This window comes from Zosterops lateralis, assembly GCF_965231275.1.
Source record: "Zosterops lateralis genome assembly, chromosome: 3".
NCBI lineage: Eukaryota > Metazoa > Chordata > Aves > Passeriformes > Zosteropidae > Zosterops > Zosterops lateralis.
The window spans coordinates 101,444,438-101,462,420 of record NC_139764.1 but is presented as its reverse complement, the minus strand read 5'-3'; the positions used below and the strand labels follow the sequence as shown (position 1 = coordinate 101,462,420).

At 37.5% G+C, this 17,983-nt stretch overlaps 1 protein-coding gene across 2 annotated transcripts in view; it reads left to right on the top strand.

Moving 5' to 3' along the window:
* NBAS (NBAS subunit of NRZ tethering complex) overlaps positions 1 to 17,983 on the top strand; it is a gene marked incomplete at its 5' end in the record, with an annotated part of 161,341 nt that overhangs the window by 103,278 nt on the left and 40,080 nt on the right. For both annotated transcript variants that reach the window (XM_083856295.1, XM_083856296.1), the window contains 3 exons: positions 1,936 to 2,270; positions 11,888 to 12,106; positions 12,352 to 12,554. In XM_083856295.1, the coding sequence (XP_083712421.1) occupies positions 1,936 to 2,270; positions 11,888 to 12,106; positions 12,352 to 12,554 (757 nt within the window). The remainder of the gene's footprint in view (positions 1 to 1,935; positions 2,271 to 11,887; positions 12,107 to 12,351; positions 12,555 to 17,983) is intronic.

Here is a 17,983-nt window from a genome sequence, read left to right as displayed (position 1 = left end):
TATTTTGTTATGTAAGTATTGGCATGATTATGCTTGGCTAGTTCATCTTTTCCAGGTAATTGCTTTTTTCTGTGAGCAAAGGGGATGAATACAATTAATATAGCCATAAGTTCCTTCTGTTTGTTTTACTGGAAATTTTTTTGATCACAGCAAAAAAAAATAGTTAAGAACAGGTTTCTGTTACTGATGCAAGTTAAAGTTATTGGTGATATTTCATAGTGAAATTTTAAATGAAAAATATCAAGTTCCTAGAGTATAATTTTTAATGCTACAAGTTTAACATAAATATTCTGAAAGGACTTAAGAAAGTTTACCTTTCAAGAGTCTTAATTACAGAATATATTAGAGACTTTATGCATTTTGTTTTTCTGAAAGAAGATAATTTTTCATTATGTTTTACCCTTGATGTTACCTTTTGCTTTCCCAGAATTATAGCATTGATTGTAGCCCTATATTTTCAGAAAATCACTGTAAAGCACACTGCTGCTAAGGACTCTGAAATTTTGTATACTGCTTTAAATTTGCTTGTTAGTTGGGTGCTATCTTGAATTTTAGTTGTGAAACTCCAAATCCAGTTTCAGAATGAAAAATACACACTGTATATGGCATAACCTCCTGTGAGGATGAATTAATTGATCAATGTTGGCACCTAATGTGTATCGGACACTAACTGTGCTTCAGAGTTTGAAGAGATAGTACATATGAATTCGTGTATTGCAGGAAGAAAAGAGTCAATAATTCTTTTAGAGAGGAGGGATAACCTTCAGTTCTTGTTGATGTTACTCCACACTCAGTTCTGTGATGCTTGCCAAAGAAAATTCTGCCAAGAAATTATTGTTTACTTTCAAAGCTATTAAAAAAAAACCCAAAAACAAAAACATGACATCCTGGGACCACATGTCAGACATAAATTAGCCTGTTTGTGTGGTAAAAAATTAAATCTTTCTATTATACCCCTAATAAAAATTCTCAGTGTTCAGCACAGTTTAGAGATAGGAGGCAAGGAATAACAGCTAAGTGTTTAAAGAGGTTGCAGGCCCAAAGCATATGAATAAAAAACATGGCAATAGAAGTCAGTTATCTTAGAAATTGTATGCAAATAAAATAAAATAATATCCTTGCTAGAAATACTTCTGTTGTTGGTAAATTAATTTGCAAGGATGTTCTTCCTCTAGGAAGCAGCGTAGTAACATGACTCATGATTATATAAATATTGATGTAAATGGATCTGCATGTCCTATCTGTAGCTGACCTTACTTAGTTTACTTGTAGTTCGTGCCTTGCAATTTTTGCAAAGTGGTAAGTACCAGTTGTTACATGATCAGAATACATGTTTTAAATTAGTGAAGATTTATGCCTTGACTTGCATGAGATTTTCTAGGGTTTACGTTTAAGTTCTAGCATGATTCTATATATTATATATACGTTCCTGCTTCTTTGAGAATCTGCTTTTTTCAGATTGTGTCATAGAATAACAGAATGATTGAGATTAGAGGGACCTTAGAGATCAACCAGTTCCAAATCCCTGCCCTGGGCAGGGACACCTTCCACTAGACCAGGTTGCTCAGAGCCCCACCCAACCCTGGCCTTGAACACTTCCAGGGATGGATCATCCCTGGGCAGCCTGTTCCAGTGAACACAGTGAAGATTTCTTCCACATATCTAATCTAAATCTACCCTCTTTCCATTTGAAATCATTCCCCTTGTTGGATCAATATATATAATGTTAAAATACATTCCATGGATTGAGAAATTTCACATGCCCCAGGACATCATAAACTCGAAGTCTGTCAGTATATATATTTGTAAAAAGGGATGGGCTAGAGTCTTTTTAGTTCTGCAGGTGCTAGTGTATTCATTGTTTTACATGGAATTGTGAAGTGTGAGCAGATTTAATTATGAATAACTTCTACCTCTTTCTCCTTCTGTCACTAGGTCTTAATTACAAAAAACTAACAGATGAAAATGAAAACCCTCTGGAAACACTGGAACCCATCCTTACAAGTCAAAACACCTTATCTATTTCCAAACTGGCTCCCAAAATTCCTAAAAAGGATGGCAGCATGCTGTCACCGAGTTCTGTTTATGCTGTGTGGTTACAAAAACTTTTTTGGAATGGTGATCACCATCTCGTTAAAAAAATACCAGAAACCATGGATGAGTGGCAACACGCATATGATATGTGTTCAAAATACTTTGATAGACTTGATCCAGATGATATTGTTACTTTTGTTGATGAAATTACTTTTTCTTCCAAAGCTGTCACAAAGGTAAGCAGATATTTTTTAAGAATTTTAGTCCTCAGGTGAAGCATATAGCATATGAGTTCAATATAATATCACGAAGCTCTCTCAGCCTCTCAAAGGAGAGGTGCTCTATCCCTCTGAGCATCTTTGTGGCCTTCTCTGTGCTCAGTCAGTCCCAGTGTCCCTGTCTTGGACATAGGTGTTAAACAGTGCCAGTCCCAATACAGACCCCTGAGGAGTGCCACTTCTCAGTGCTCTCCATCTGGACATTGAGCCCTTAATGCCAGTCCAGCCATGTCTTTATCCACCAAGCGGTCCATCTGTCATATCCATGTCTCCAGTTTGACGTCATGCAGAACAGTGTCAAATGCTTTTTCACCAGTCCAGGTAGATGATGCCATTTGCAGTTCCTCTTTCCTCATGCAGCAACTCTGTAACCCTGTCAGAGAACGCCACCAGATTTGTCAGGCACGGTATGCCCTTACTGAAGCTGTGTTGGCTTTCACCAGCCACCTCCTGATTTTCTGTGCCTTACCATAGTTTCCAGGAGGATCTGCACCATGATCTTGCCAGGCACCAAGGTGAACCTAACCAGTCTACAGCTGCATAGGTCATCCTTTTTTTTCCTTTTCTAAAAATGAGGGGTTTATTTCCCCTTCTCCAGTCAGTGGGTATTTCACCAGATGGCTACAGCTGTCTCAAATGCGTGGACGGTGGCCTAGAAAATTCATGCACCAACTCCCTCAGAACCTACACAAGTATCTCATAAGGACTCAGGACTTGTGCCACCTTCAGGTTCCTTAGATGGCTTTGAGCATGATCTTTTTCTGCAGGGGGTTGTTCTTCACTCGGCCAGTCCGTGCATTTGCCTTCTGCAATTTGGGTAGCATGGCTGGAACACTTGCTGGTGAAGACAGATGCAAAACTGTTATTGAGTGACTCTATTTTCTTATGTCTTAGGTAAACATGTCTCTTTATTCCTTCCAGAGAAGACCCACGTTTTCCCTAGTCTTTCTTCTATCACCAGTATACCTACAGAACTTTTCTTGTAGCCCTTGGCGTCCCTGGCAAGATTTAGTTCTCACAATGCTTTAGCTTTCCTAACCTGATCCCTAGCTGCTGGGACAATTCCTCTGTATGCCTCACAGGGTACCTCTCCTTGCTTTCCACCCTCTGTAGGCTTTCTTTTTGGTGTTTAAAGTACTTTATTTTCCAAGAGCTCCTTGTGCATCCCTGCAGGCGTCCTAGTGTTTTTGCCTGATGATTTTTGTTGCAATACACTGCTCCTGCACTTGGAGGAGATCATCCTTCAGTATCAACCAGCCATTTTGGGTCCCTCTTTGTTTTATCCCATGCTACTCTACCAGGCAAATCCCTGAAGTTCAGAGAAGTGAACTTTCTGTGCACCTTCCTCATTGCACTAAGGATCTTTGTGGCTACTGCAGCCCAGGCTGTTAAATGTCACATTCACCCCCAGTCCTTCTTTGTTGGTGAAAACAAGTTCCAGCATAGCACCTTTCCTAGTTGATTCCTGTGTGACTTGGAGAAGGACGTTGTCATCAATGCATTCCAGGAACCTCCTGGATTGCTGCTGCCCTGTTGGGTTGTCACTGCACCAGATACTGGGGTGGTTGTATTTATTTACTCGTGCTCATCCTAAAATTTATTGTGCCACAGGCTTGTGCTTAGTACCATGCTTTTGCATTCAGAATAAGATGTTCCACAGAAAAAAGTATTCTGGCCCAATGCATGTGGTTTCTAAGCATTGTAAGAGTGTAAATTATAAACTGTTGTAATCTCCATCTGGTGAAAGCCTGGCTTTGAAAGAATGCACTTTTATGTGTGTAACGTATATTACCAGATGTGGAGTTCCTTTTTGCGTAGTGAAACCTACTTGAAAGAATATTTCTAGCATAAAGTTTTACATATGCTTTCTTACATATCTTTACTGTGATACACGAAAGAGAAATGAGATTTCTTAGATTTTACTTTATTAAAAGATCTAGAGATGTCTTCACTAACTTTATCTGAAATGAAAAGGCAATGAAAGTATCCAGGGTTTTTTTGTATCTTCTTAATTTTGGTTTGTGACAATTTTTCTGAGGCATTTATGCACCATGTTTAATGAGGTGAACTTCAGTTTGTTCCATCTTTGAATACTGTTTTAATGTTCCCACAATATTAGTAGAGGTTTATTAGAACCCATCTAACCTTTATCTATATCAGAACTTGGTGAAAAAAATTTGCTACCTGGGATAATTAGAAACTTTGTCAGCACAAAATTTGTGCTGTGATCTGACTGTTGTGGTAGAACAGCACATTTTATCACCTTTTCCATCAGCTGCCTCTGAAGCCTTTTTAGCAGAACTACTGTCTTGGCTTAGGTGTTTTGATCCCTTTTATCTCATAAAGGTACTTTTTCATGCTTATGAGCAATGATTCAGACTCATCCTTAGATCTTAATTGCCAGACATGACCCTGAACTGAGGAAACAAGGGCATGGCTTTCCTAATGAGAAGGAAATACTGCCATTACATATGGTTACTGCAACTAACTACTTGATACTTTTGCTTTTAATGTTTCCTGAGCATTTCAAGGTTATTTCTTATTTATTCCAGATGAATGATGCAGGGAGAGGGTGGATATCCTCCACTGTGTGTCTATTTTGAAACACATTGATTATTTTCCTTTGTTTCTGTTCAGGATTCTAATACATTTTCTCTACTCTCTCTAGAGTAGAGAGTAGGAATAGCATGAAAGAAGCACTAAAGGCAAGATAATTGTTGTTTGTGGTCAGGCAGAATTTTGTAGTAAAGACCTTGTTAGCTTTTTGGCCATGAAAGATACTCAAGAAATGCTTGAAACAGTTGGTCAGATCATCTGATGTGCCATGCACTGAGTTTGGGATTGAAACAGCTGTTCAACCAGCTTGCAACTAGTTTTGCCTCAGGATCCTGTTCACTTCTCAAGTAGAAATGTACAATGAGAAACTATCATTGTAGACCCTAGAAACTTATCTCTGAGGTCTCTTTCCTCTACCTTCCATCTGAAAAATGCTTCATACATAAAAACAGCCCTTTGGCTTGCACCTGTAACTTAAATTTTATGTGTTTTGAGGCTGCCCTGGTCATGTGCTCACTCTTTTAATCTCCAATTCAGCACTTTCTTCCCAGTCTAGTTCTGTGGCAAATACTTTACTATATGAGCTTCCTATTCCCACAACAGGTGCACATTTAGGTATTTCAGGGAAGTGCTGATACTTACTCAAAAGGCAAAAACCTGTGGTCATTGTCATGAAATAACCTGTACTGTCACTGAGACAACTGAGTTTTCTCTCAGAGGAAATTTGAGAGGAAGCTTACAGTGAGATAGTAAAGTGGGTGTTTTAGGAGTGCTGAGAGATGAATTGGCAAAAAAAGCCAAAAAACAAATGTTGCATACCCTCTCAGCTCTCTCCCACTCCTTCAAAATGTCACAAGGGGAAGATGGGAAAAGAGAGAGCAAATATTCTAGGGAGATGATGAGATGCACTCTACTGTTACTCTTGTGGAACAGTATCTCCCTATAAAACCCCTTTTTGATCAAAAACAATCAAGAAGAGTCTCAAGTGCTAAGGGGTAAGGGTTACATAGCAGTGTAACCTACATGAGTTCAGCTTCTGAGATAGCATTGGTGTTGTCACCATGTGAGAACTTAGGAAACAGACATCAGGATATTTCCTGTTGTTCCAGTATGTCAGTAGGAGAGGCAGTGGTGGACCAGCAAACCAATAGCAGCTGCTTCTTACTTGTGTGCCACTTGGATATGGCAGAAAACCTGGAAGGAGAATGTGTAATTATGCAAAAGGGAATGAAAACACAGGGTTTAGTGCTGACTTCCATAACTTCTTGTTCTTCCTGACAAAGACAGGAATGTGATGGGCTTTGACAAGGGCCCTTTTATTCCCTTCCACAAACTCTTTGGTTTAGCTTTCTCATGAATTGGGCCAGCAGTGACTGGATGAGCAGTGCTTGACTGGGCAAAGGGATTGAGAGAAATGGAGTAATAATAAATTGGAGAAATGGAGCTTGCATTTATGAAAAGGCAACTAATATTGTTATACTGACTAGTTCCGGATGTGACACTGTTTCTAGCTCCAAGAAGCCAGAGATTGTTTTCTCCCATATTTCCTGCAATCAGTAGAAATGAGTTACCACCCGGAAGATGAGATTCAGTTCCCAGGCCTTAAAAGGGTTCATGAAGTGGTGACATTGTGTGGTGGGAACTGTGTGGGCAGAGATAGTGGGACTTCAGTAAACCATAGAACTAAAGTAACATGGTTAATGTAGTTGAAGAAGGTAAAGATTGATGCAGTATTTTTTTGTGTTAGTGGTGAATGAAACAGGCAAGGACCTTAACGCTTTGTCAGTACCAACCTCACACATTGAAGAACTGAAGAAGTATTGATCCACTGATGACGGAAACTCGCTGCTGCAAGCAGTTGAAAACATTTCTGCTTGTGGCACTTCTACTCAGATATGCTTTTAACTCTGTATAACTATTTAAGTCTTTCTGACTAAATAATAAATCATTTGATCTCTGTAAAGTTAAGAATAGGCTATTTGCGTGTATGGAACAGATTTCTTCCTAAATGGGAGATATTCCAAATACTCATTGGAATGACTGCTTATATTTTTGCATGCATTTTGAATCTGTCATCTTTTTTTCCAGCAGCTCTGTTTGCTTTTAAATAATACTGATGTCATAGTTTCTTAATTATAGCAATGATCATATCAATTTCTTATGACGATTTCCCATTTGTTCCTGTTTCTGGGATCTTTGTGAAGCATTTTAGATAGTTTGGGATTTTTTTTTTATTTAATTACTTCACTGCCAACATTTTGTTCATTGTGCTAGAGAGTTGGTTATGTCTTCAAAGAACCATCTGTTTCAGAGCTCATAGGTCATTGCCCTGATGGTTTTTTGATTAACAGTACTCTGGAAAAAAAGCCTAGCACAACAAAAACACAACTGAAAACAATCTTTTTTAATCACTGTGTATTCATTATTGAACACACACTACAAATGGAGATTGGCACAATATGTCGATTAGGAAGAAAAGGCTACAGCTTTAGATAGGAAAAGCAGAATAAAAAGCAGTGGTAGCATCAGTCAGGTCTTCTGTAGAGAAAAAGCAGCTGAAATTTTCCTTACATGGGTACTCTCTTACAGCCTTCCATAGATTCAGCCACATTCTTTCAGAGTACAGCTGCTGATGTTTTTTGTTTAACATTTCATCTTTTAGAAGTTCTTTCCCAAATTCTGATTTAAAAGATTTAAAAGAACTTTTCTTGCAACTTAATGATTTTAGTTGAAAGGTTGACTTATTTTCTCTGAGTCAGTTATACTCTATGACCTTTTTCTTTTCCTTTTTGCTTCCTCAAGCAGGAATAAAATGTCCACATTTTCACCACATACCAAACAGGTGTGGAATGGGAACCTGTTACAACTGGATATTAACCTGAATCATTTTCTTGACTTTAAAGACACTAAATACTGTTTAAAAACCGTATTAAAAAAAACCTCTCAGTGTAAGAAAAAAAAAAAAGCCCAGAATATCGTTCACTGTCTTTTGTCTGGCTGATTGACTTAATGCTGTATAAAACACCAAGGAAAAAGACAGAGCATGACATTGCCTGAAGGTGTACAAGAAATATTCTTACATAGTGACTGCATTCAGATGTTACTTTTGAATTACTTGGCTTCATTTTATCACTTTTTATCACTGTGCTGCAGTTCAGTCGGTTTGCCTTGCTTGACCTTGTTTTGTTCATGGATATTGACAGTATTTCTTTTTCTAGTATCAGTGCAAGGTACTTTCTTGTGCCTTTCATTTATGTACTTATTTTAATTAAATCTGCTTCAAGAGTTGTGTAATAGGAAAGTTTGCTAATAGCTTTCCTTTAAGTGGTTCCTTACATACATTTAAACTTTTTCCAGGTGAATTTTACAGGGTCTGATAGGAATGAAGTTAACTTTCATCATAGCAGCCTCAGTGGGGCTGTGCTTTGGATTTGTGACTGAAGCAGTGTTGACACCACACTGGGATTTTGACTTGCTGAGCACTGCTTTATGGTGTCAAGGCTTAAATTTGTCTCAACATCTCAGCCCTGAGTAGGCTGTAGGTAGGCAAAAGATAGTTAAAGGACTCAGCCAGGACAGCTGACCAGGGCTGGCCAAAGGTGTGTTCTGTGCCATCTAATGTCATGCTCAATGGTAGCAAACAAAGAGTTGGGTAAGATTAGAGGGATGGAACACCTCTCCTATGAGGAAAGACTGAAAAAATTGGCATTATTCAGCCTGGAAAAGAGAAGGCTTTGGGGTGACCTAATTGTGGCCTTCCAGTACCGGAAGGGAACTCACAAGAAAGATGGAGACAGACCAAGAGCCTGTACTGACAGGACAAGGGGGAATGGCTTCAAACTGGAGTGTCAGTTTAGATTAGATGCTAGGAAAAATGATTGCCCAGAAAAGCTGTGGATGCCCATCCCTAAGTGTTCAAGGCCCGGTTGGATGGGGCTCTGACTGATCTGGTCTAGTTGGATAGTGTCCTTGTCCAAGGCAAGGGGGTTGGAACTAGGTGATCTCTAAGGTCCCTTCCAACCCAAACCATTCTATGATTCTGTGATTTGGCAGCAGATACAGGAACTGGACCTAGCTGTTCCATCTGAACATCAAAACCTATTTTTCATTATGAGGGTGAGTGAACAGTGGCACAAGTTACACAGGAGGGGATTATTGAGTCCTCCCACATTGGAGATATTCAAGAACCACCTGAACATGGTCTTTGGCCCCTGGCTCTAGGTATCCGTGTTTAAGCACATACCCTTTGGAGGCCCCTTCCAGTCACTCTGTGTTTCAGTGTTGCTGGGATCCCAGGTTCCTGTGCCATTAAAAGGAGTGGAGCTGCCTCCTTAACCTCACACTTGAATGTTAGTCACTGACAATAAAAGTAACAGGATCAACATTTTCACACACAAGTAAATGTTACTCATACTATACTTTATTAAGAAGTACTTATATACTCTGAGGAGAATAGGCTTATGAGTTTTTACCCTGAGGAGTAAAATCTGTTGAGGTGAAATAGTATGTGATGTTTTGTGGTTTGAAAAGAGATTTTTAGGATTTTTTATTACACATTATAGCCTATAGATTTAAAAATCTTCTTAAACTGTAGACGCTTTTCAAATATAAAACTTCACATGCAAACAAAGCTTGAACTAGCCCCTAAGCTACATTTTTATCACTGGCTCTGATACCAAATCTCATTACTGAAGCTGACTAGCAGTACGGAGGAGAGCTATTCATGGTTTGGAATAAAATAACCAGAGAAATTATATGTGCTGCATTTTGGCACTATGCAAATGTGAATGCAAAATTAAAATGGGCTTGGGAAAAACCTGTATTTTCTTTCTTCATTTTTTTCTTTTTTTCTGAATGCTTTATTCTGCATGTGCTAATGGCAACATGACTTCTAAACTGGCACTATATTGACACTGTTCTTTAGGATATAAGTTAGATCACTCAAATTGTTTGCCTTTTGCATCTCTCCTAATTGCATTTTGAACATTAGAATGTACACTAGAAGAGCAAAAAATGAAATACGTAGCTGTTTTCTCCTTTTATCTTGTTTACAGAATGGATATATAAATCCAGCTGTGGTTGTTAGATTTTAATGTGATGTGGAGACTATGAATTTTTCCTTGCTTAGAGTAAAACCTGATATTGAGGCCTTGTTTGCAGTAGCAAACTCAATTCCTTTGAGTGGGAATGGAACTCAGTTGCATTTGAAACTGCATGGTAAAATTCCCCTTGTATTGTGTTAAAACTGGCCAACTTTATTAGCTCTAACAATAATGTCCACTTGTTTTGCTTTCATCCTTAAAAATGTCCAGTAGACCATTAGTGTGGTTCACAGTAGCAGCACAAAAAGCCAGGAGGAAATTCTAGATCTTTCGCTTGTGGCTTTTTATGCAGGGGAGGTGTGGGGGGAGTATGTAAACTGTAAAACTTTCCGCTAAATAATCCTTACCAAACTTTTTTATGGCTTTACATGTAGCTAGTTTAATTCATGATATAAACATCTCTTGGACTTTGTATGAATAATGCTGTAGCAGTTTATTTGTCCTCTTTTATTCATCTTATTTCCTATTCACTGTGTCATACAGGTTCAAGCATTTTTTTTCTATTTCTCGTGTATCTGAACTTGAAAGTTAAAATTGTGTTTGTCTTTGTTCAGTATTCTAGTAAATAAAACACCTGACTGTGAAAGTACCTAATGCTTTGGGTTTAGAGTTCAGGCAGAGGACACTCCCATCCATTATGAAGTATATTGCAAGCATTGTTAAAACGGTACTTGAAGTTATAAATGAACAAATCGTACATTAATGTCTAAAATAATCCTTCAGACTTGGTTTTTTGTTGCGGCAGGAGGTAGAGGAGTGCTGCAACCTCCAAGAAGCGTCCCTGGCTGGGGCATCACCTGGGAGCACAGGCACAAACACTCACATGCACTCACATACACACCATCAGTTGTCGTCTGCTCAGCAGTAAAGGAAAGGGAAGGGTCTTTGTTTGGCATTCCACAGAAAGGCTTTAATCTAACTGCACGTGAAACGCTCTAGGGACAAAGAGCACATGTGAGGGACCAGGGTTTGTATGTGGGGCAGTAGGGGTGGAGTTGAGAGCAGGGTCCAATGGGTGAGGGAGAAAGTGGTGCGGAGGCGGGGTGAGGGACAGGGAGACCCAATGGGAGAACAGGGGAGGAGGATTGCACCAAACGAGGACCAATGGGGACTCAAGGAAGGGAGAACATTCTAGAGATGGGACGTATAAGGGAGAAAAGAGGCAGGAGGCCAATGGGCCAATTGGGGAACGAGAACTGGGGTAGGTTTCTACCCTGGGAAGAGATTTCTTTAAGAGACCCTGACCTGAAGGGACTTGTCTGATCTAGGGAACGTCCTGTGTTCTGGTTTAAGAGCTGCACTGGCCTCCACAGTTTTAGACTTTAAGCTGAAGCTATGTTTTTCCCAAAACAGGAAGGTCATACTGTTTCAGTTTAATGCCTAGATACAGCTAGTTGTATAGGTCTTTAAAAGTACTGTATAGTTACTATTTTGTATAACTTGGGCTTTAAATAGAGTGATTTAAAAATTCTCCATCCTTCTGGGATTTTTGTTTATAGTTATGGTCTTAGAGATATATTTTAAACAGTGGTCTAAACCTGAAAAAACTAAGCTTAAGTGAATTATCAGTCAGTCTTGTAAAGTGATTCTCGGGCATCTCTCAATAAGGAATTAGAAATCAAAGATTGTAAGGTGGCAGTCTACAAAAATAGTAAATATTATCAGGAAAACAACTTCATATGGTTTAAAATGACCGTGAGTCAGTAAAAAGATCAGTAAAAAGAAGGACAGCAGAAGAAAGTAATGGAATAGTAATCATTTAAATAAATGACAAGTTAGAAACAAAGTTGTTTCCCATTAAATATTTCATTTCGTTTCATGCCGTGTTGTGGAACCACTTGACCTCTTGCCACTGCTGTAATAGAAATAGTAATGTACAGGTAATGAATGAATAAATAATTGAGCAATCTTTTTCAGCTGCCAGTTGAAGCCAGGATAGAAGTGACTAAGAAGGCTATTAAGGCAGTCAAACATCTTTCTGAGAAATCAAGAAAAAAAACTTCAGATAATGACATGAAAGATGCTGAAAACACATCTGCTGTTTATGAAGAAACTCTGAATCATTTGCAACAATCTCTTGCTCATCTGGAAACACTCACTCACAGTTTCATCACTTATTTGAAAAGCAGTGAACAGGTAATGATTACTGATCAAGTGCTTGCCTTGAGTGTCACCATGACAAGCAGTGATAGACATCAATCTTCTGTCATATTTTATTAATGTTTTCTACCTTTGCTTTTGTTGACCTGGGTTTTGAAAATTCAATTCCATCAATCTTTTTTTTTCTCAGTATATGTTAATTCCCAGCAGAAAGGAAGACTGATACAGCCCTGTAAATAAGGAATACTCTGATTAGTGTCCCAAAATCTATCTGTTCACAGGATACACTACAGAAGTACGGCTATTTGTATGATCTGTCAAGGTCAGAGAAAGAAAAAATCCATGAGCAAGCTGTAGCCATGTGCATAGATGGTCAGCCCCTGCACATGGTGCAGCAGTTGTTACAAGTGGCTGTTGGAGATCTAGGCCTTTCTCCCCAAGATATTGTCCAGTGCGCTATTAAAAAAATTGTAGGTATATTAAGGTAAGCACACTTCCTTAATTTAACACAAAAATCTTTCTTCTGGATTTTTGCAAGGTTTTTGTGGATAGTTGAGTTGGTGTGTTGTTTTGTTGTGGTTTTCGGTTGGTTTGTTTTGTTTATTTGCAGTGAATACTTGTTTTGCTTTTAATGTCTGGATTTTGCAGTAACAAGAGAGTTCTTTGATTTTATGTTTTTGTTTACCTGTAATTTCATATTTAGTTATATTTTTATGAGTAGGGGAAGCCTGAGCAATTTGAACAAGGTAAGACAGAGCTTATCCTGTTCACTGGTGCTTTTTAGTTAAAAGCATTGGCTTTACAGCATTGTTCCATTACGTGTATGTGCCCTTGTGATTTTTTGTAACATTTACAACAGCACATAATTCTTCCTTCTTAAACAGAGTTAAAAGGTATGTTTATTGGAAAATGGTAACTCAGGCAGGCATTTGGGCAGCAGAAGCATAGTTATAGCTTCTGCCTCAACATATCCAAGAAGTTGTGCAATTTCCATCTTTGGAAAAAATTGCTGAGCCATTTCTGGGAGCTCTGGGTTATTTGTGCTGATTTGTTTTGTTCATTAGAAGTATTTTGTTCCCCCTTATTTTTTTAAGGGAAGCAGAGGAGGATAATTTTGTATCATCCATTATAAATTGAACAGATACTTTTCATTTAACTGTTCCTACAAAACTCTGAAGTATTTCTGTTTCAAAGAGATACATGCAACAAGTATGAAAGAGTGTTCTGCTGTTAGATGTCTGGTAAACACTGTTTAGCACTTCTAAGACCAGTTTAGAGAGAGAGAAGTTTGAGAATTTATCCTGTTGTTCTGCATGCAGAAAAATTACATGGGTAGGATGATCTGAATGCACACACCAGGAATTGGAAAACAAGTCTAGCATGGAAAATTTTCTATGGCTCTACTTTTTTTTCAGCATGTATGTATATATTACAGCAGATTGAAGTGCCACAGATGAAAAGAAGGCAGCCTGTCAAATTGTTTGCAGTCCTCTTTGGCAGAAAATTGATTTCTCCTGTCACTCAGTTTAAGAGTGTTCACAGCATCCTCAATGATGATAGAGCTTTTGCACAGCAACATAAGTAATGCAGTCTTTCTTGTCTGGGTTTGTCCATTTGAAGAAGAATAATTTAGCTTTTGATAATAACTGTCCTGCTGTTCCTGACTAGAAATGTGATGTATCTGGATACAAAGCTCACTAAGTCCAGTTGTTTGGACTATAATGAGTCTTATTAACATGCAGAGGATGAGAAACCTATCAAAATTCTCCTTTCTACTCTGCTTCTTATCAACACTTTTCTGTGAACTGAATTACTTGTTTTTTATATGCATTGCAAGGCTGGAAGGGCTGCAAGTTGATTTAAAGTTCTGGGATAATGACCATCTCCAGTAACTCCTGTGCAGCACTTCACTGGAAAGAGGGGAAGGACTGTTTCATAGAGAAAGCTGTATTGGCGAAGATGGGCAGATGAGTTGAAAGTTTCAATTAAAATTGTTTGGGGTGTGATGTGACCTAATGTGGTCAGTAGAAATATTCCACTGCCACTCCGCTGCTTTTTTGGGAAAAGAAGAGAAAGATAATTTTATGTCATTCTGAACTATGGAAAGCTTGTCTACTACAATGATAAAGAGCATAAAATGAAAACCTAGCATAAAATAGGATAGAAAATACTTGAGATAATATCCTCCTTATTATGAAATTCAGAAAGGGTTAATATTATAAAGCACTAAATATAATCTAAATATAGGAAGGAATTAAAGGTTGTTGCTTGGCATCCCTTAAGCCTGCTGGTTGTCATGTTGTTGCTGTGAATAAAATTGGATTCATCTCTATCCTATGCTCAGTTGTTCACTTTCAAGATACAACACAAATTTACAACATTTTGTTCAACACTTGCATTTCTACAATTAAAGAAGTAGTCTTGCCAGTGTAGGTGGAAAAGCACATTCTATTCAATAAATGCAACGTTTCAAGGGGAAACCTTTTTTAGGTTTATTTACTGAACCTTTAATATGTTATACAGTGTGGTTATTTTATACAGTAGTTTTTAAAGAGATTGTGTTGGAACATTTCTTTGACAATTAACCTTCAGTGTAGCAGTTTTAAGGCTGTAACACTGAACGTGGATTTTCTATAGTTATGGTGACAAGGAATGTAATTGAGGTATTGCAAACACAAGTGAGAGACCTGTCTGGATGTGAAAAAATATGGTAGTGTCAGAGATTTGCCCGAAAATTAAGCAACAGTCCACCACTTCTGTGGCTGAAAATGCACATGCTTTCGTTCAGTTGCATTAACTACAACCACCCTTCAAACACAGTAAAATACCTTTTGTTACTTAGCATATATAGTCATTCTTGCAGAAGAACGTTCTTCAGAAAGTAATGTCTTCATGAAAACTTAAGTTACTTTTTGGCTTCATTTTACATCAGTATATGATATGACAGGCTTAACAACCTTCTCAGGGACAGATTTTTTGTTAAATTTAACATAGTTATTTGCCTAATTCAGGATTTTGTAATTTGTTAATCATTAAATTGCAATTTTAAGAGCAGTATTGTTCTCCAGTTCTTTTAACTGCTCTTGTCTCCCTTAACTCTCTAATTCTGGCACACAAAATTCAAAATCAAAACTTGCATTTATATGTGTAAAAGTTCTTTAGTAGTGCATATTTTCATACTTTACATGGCTTATGTATTGTGCACTTCCTTGTTTGCCTGTAGAAACAGCTAGTATAAATAAAAACTAAATGCCTCTTCAGTAGGAACCAGGAACTTGTGGAAAACAAAGCAACTATGGTCACCTGATTAGTCTTACCTAAGACTCAGTTTAATTCCTTGCCCGAGATCACTCACATGGTCCGTAACTGCAGGCATATCCATGGTTGATCAGTCAGGAAAGACAGTTTGTTGAAGACTCTATGGTCTCCTTCACCTGCTGCTCCTAGACCTCGTCTCTTAGATGTCCACAGGGATATAGTGTTTTGTGAAATTTTGAAAGCGTTCACCAGGCAATGAGCAGGAAAGGTTTGGTGAAATGTTGAGTTCCTTGTTTAATGCCCAGTGTTTTCTGAAGAAGGTAAGTCCACCTTTGTTAGAAAGAGTAGTTATGTTAACAGGGGAAAATAATCAGATTTTTTATTACTTCATCTCACGTGAGCAGGGGTCATAGAGAGCAAATTTGTAACTTGTATATAATGATTTTGTGGTATTTTAGACAGAAATTATGGTTTGACATAAAGACATTTTTCCCTAGCTTTGAACAATAACATCATCAGTATGTTATTTCCTTATTTTCCTCATATTTAAATATGACAAAGCACAATCAGAAAGAGAAAAATAAATCTAGAGTATTTTCAATGAATACAGTAATTAGGTTAAAATTTTTAGATGAAGTTAATTTATTCTTCCAAGTGTTCTTTGTACTTTATTCTGTTTGAGGAATGTGATGAAATATGCATCACTTTTTCTGACACTGAACTGAAATCAAAATAAGCCTTTATCAGTGTAATTACACCAAGCTCATACCTAGGAGTTTTGAGGTGAAGACTGAATCATGTTCTGTTGTTTAAAAGGTGCATAAAATAGCATATAATCTGTGTGGAAGACTAATCCTTCTTTAATTATATTTGTTTCTGTTAGTAGCTGCTTATTTTTAATCATTAATTATGAAGAAAAGAACAAAGCAACAATCTGTGGAAACTTGACAGGATTATTTGTCTCATGAGCTGTCATCTCTTTATAATTCCTCTATAATCATTAGGCAGTAGAGGCAGTATTAAGCTTAAAAAATTGCTAGCTTTCAGTCTTTCCAAATTTTAAAAATACTTCCTTATTCTAGGTAACTGCAGCTTACTGCTTAGGTTAAACTTTTTTCTCCTCTCTTTGTGCTTGGTAAAAGACATCTCTCTGTGTCTGACAAACTTGAAGCTTCCTGTTCATACATCTGTTGTTCTTGAAAATCGGCTTCAGAGATGTATTGTCAGAAACAGTGATTTTTTTGTTTTCAGGAATGCTCGTTACCTTTTGCAGATACATTTCTTTTGACCCATTTTGGTTTGGGTTGGGTTGGTTTGTTTGGGGTTTTTTGTTTGCTTGAGGGGTTTTTGTTTTGTTTTAGAGTTTTTTTGAGAAGCTCAGAGAGCCTGCTTGTGACAGGAACTAGCAACTTTAATTTCTGATTAGAGAGATTAAGGTTTTTTGAAGAGCAAGGGCTGGAACTGTCCACAACTGATCTCTAAATTGAGGATACCCAAAATATCAGGTTTGCTGGTTGGCCTCCTTTGATATGGTAGTTGTTCATGTACATTAAACATAAGTGCCAGCAGAGCAGTAAGAATTCACTTTCTGTACACTGTACAATTATGTAATAGTTTGGGTTGGAAAGAACTTTGAAAGGTTACCTTGTGCAACACCCCCTAAGATGAGCAGGGACATCTTAACCTAGATCAGGTCACCCAGAGCCCATCCAGTCTGGCCTTGGATGTTTCCAGCTAAAGGGCATCCACCACCTCTCCAGACAACCTCTGCCAGTGTCTCACCAGCCTTACTGTAAAAAATTCCTTCCTTTCATGGAGTCTGAATTGACTCTCTCATCTGTCACCATTTTTCTCATAATCCCCCTTTAAGTATTGAAGGACTGCAAATGTCCTGTTTGTTTCTGTCTCAATACTCATTCTCTTTTTAGTGTGCAAGTTTCATAAGTATTCCAGTTTTCTTTTGATATGCCGTGTTAATGCCCTTTGTAGATGTATCTTTATTACAAACTTAATTGAAAAAAAGGGCACAAAAAATTGGAAAATTTAAATCTGGCCTGTAAACAAATCACTAACAAAATGGCTTATAAAAAGAGCTTTGATGAAGTGCTTATATCTGTCTTCATTTTAGGGACATATAATAATTCTTTTTAGCTTTTTATGTTTTTAAAGGAAATTGAAAACATCTAATGTATGTAGCCAGTTATATAAAGTGATCATTTGAATACTGGCCTGCTTTTTACCATTTCCATACTACTGCCCTAGAGGTGTATTTTTTTTTTCTTTCTTCTAAGAAGAGCATTCAGTTCTGTAATGCCCCCTTTTTGTGATTTTTTTTAATTTTTTTTTTTAATTATAATTTTTGTTTTCCTTTTGAGAATGAATTTTTTTTTGTGGCTTGGTAAAAGTGGATTTTATCTTTTGGAGACATATCATGTCTCTGAGAGTTTAAAACCCCGAATATTTCTATATATTCGGTACTATAAATTATAATTTGATTGTTTCCAAATATTCTGAAGATGGTTAGAAAAATATCTAGATTTAAGCTTCATTCTTAAAAAAACTTATTTAGGGTACTGATACTAAGAACATTTCTATCAGTCATATCTACAGTATCTTTTGAGGAAAAAACAGTGTCAGCAGCCTTCTACTCCTATT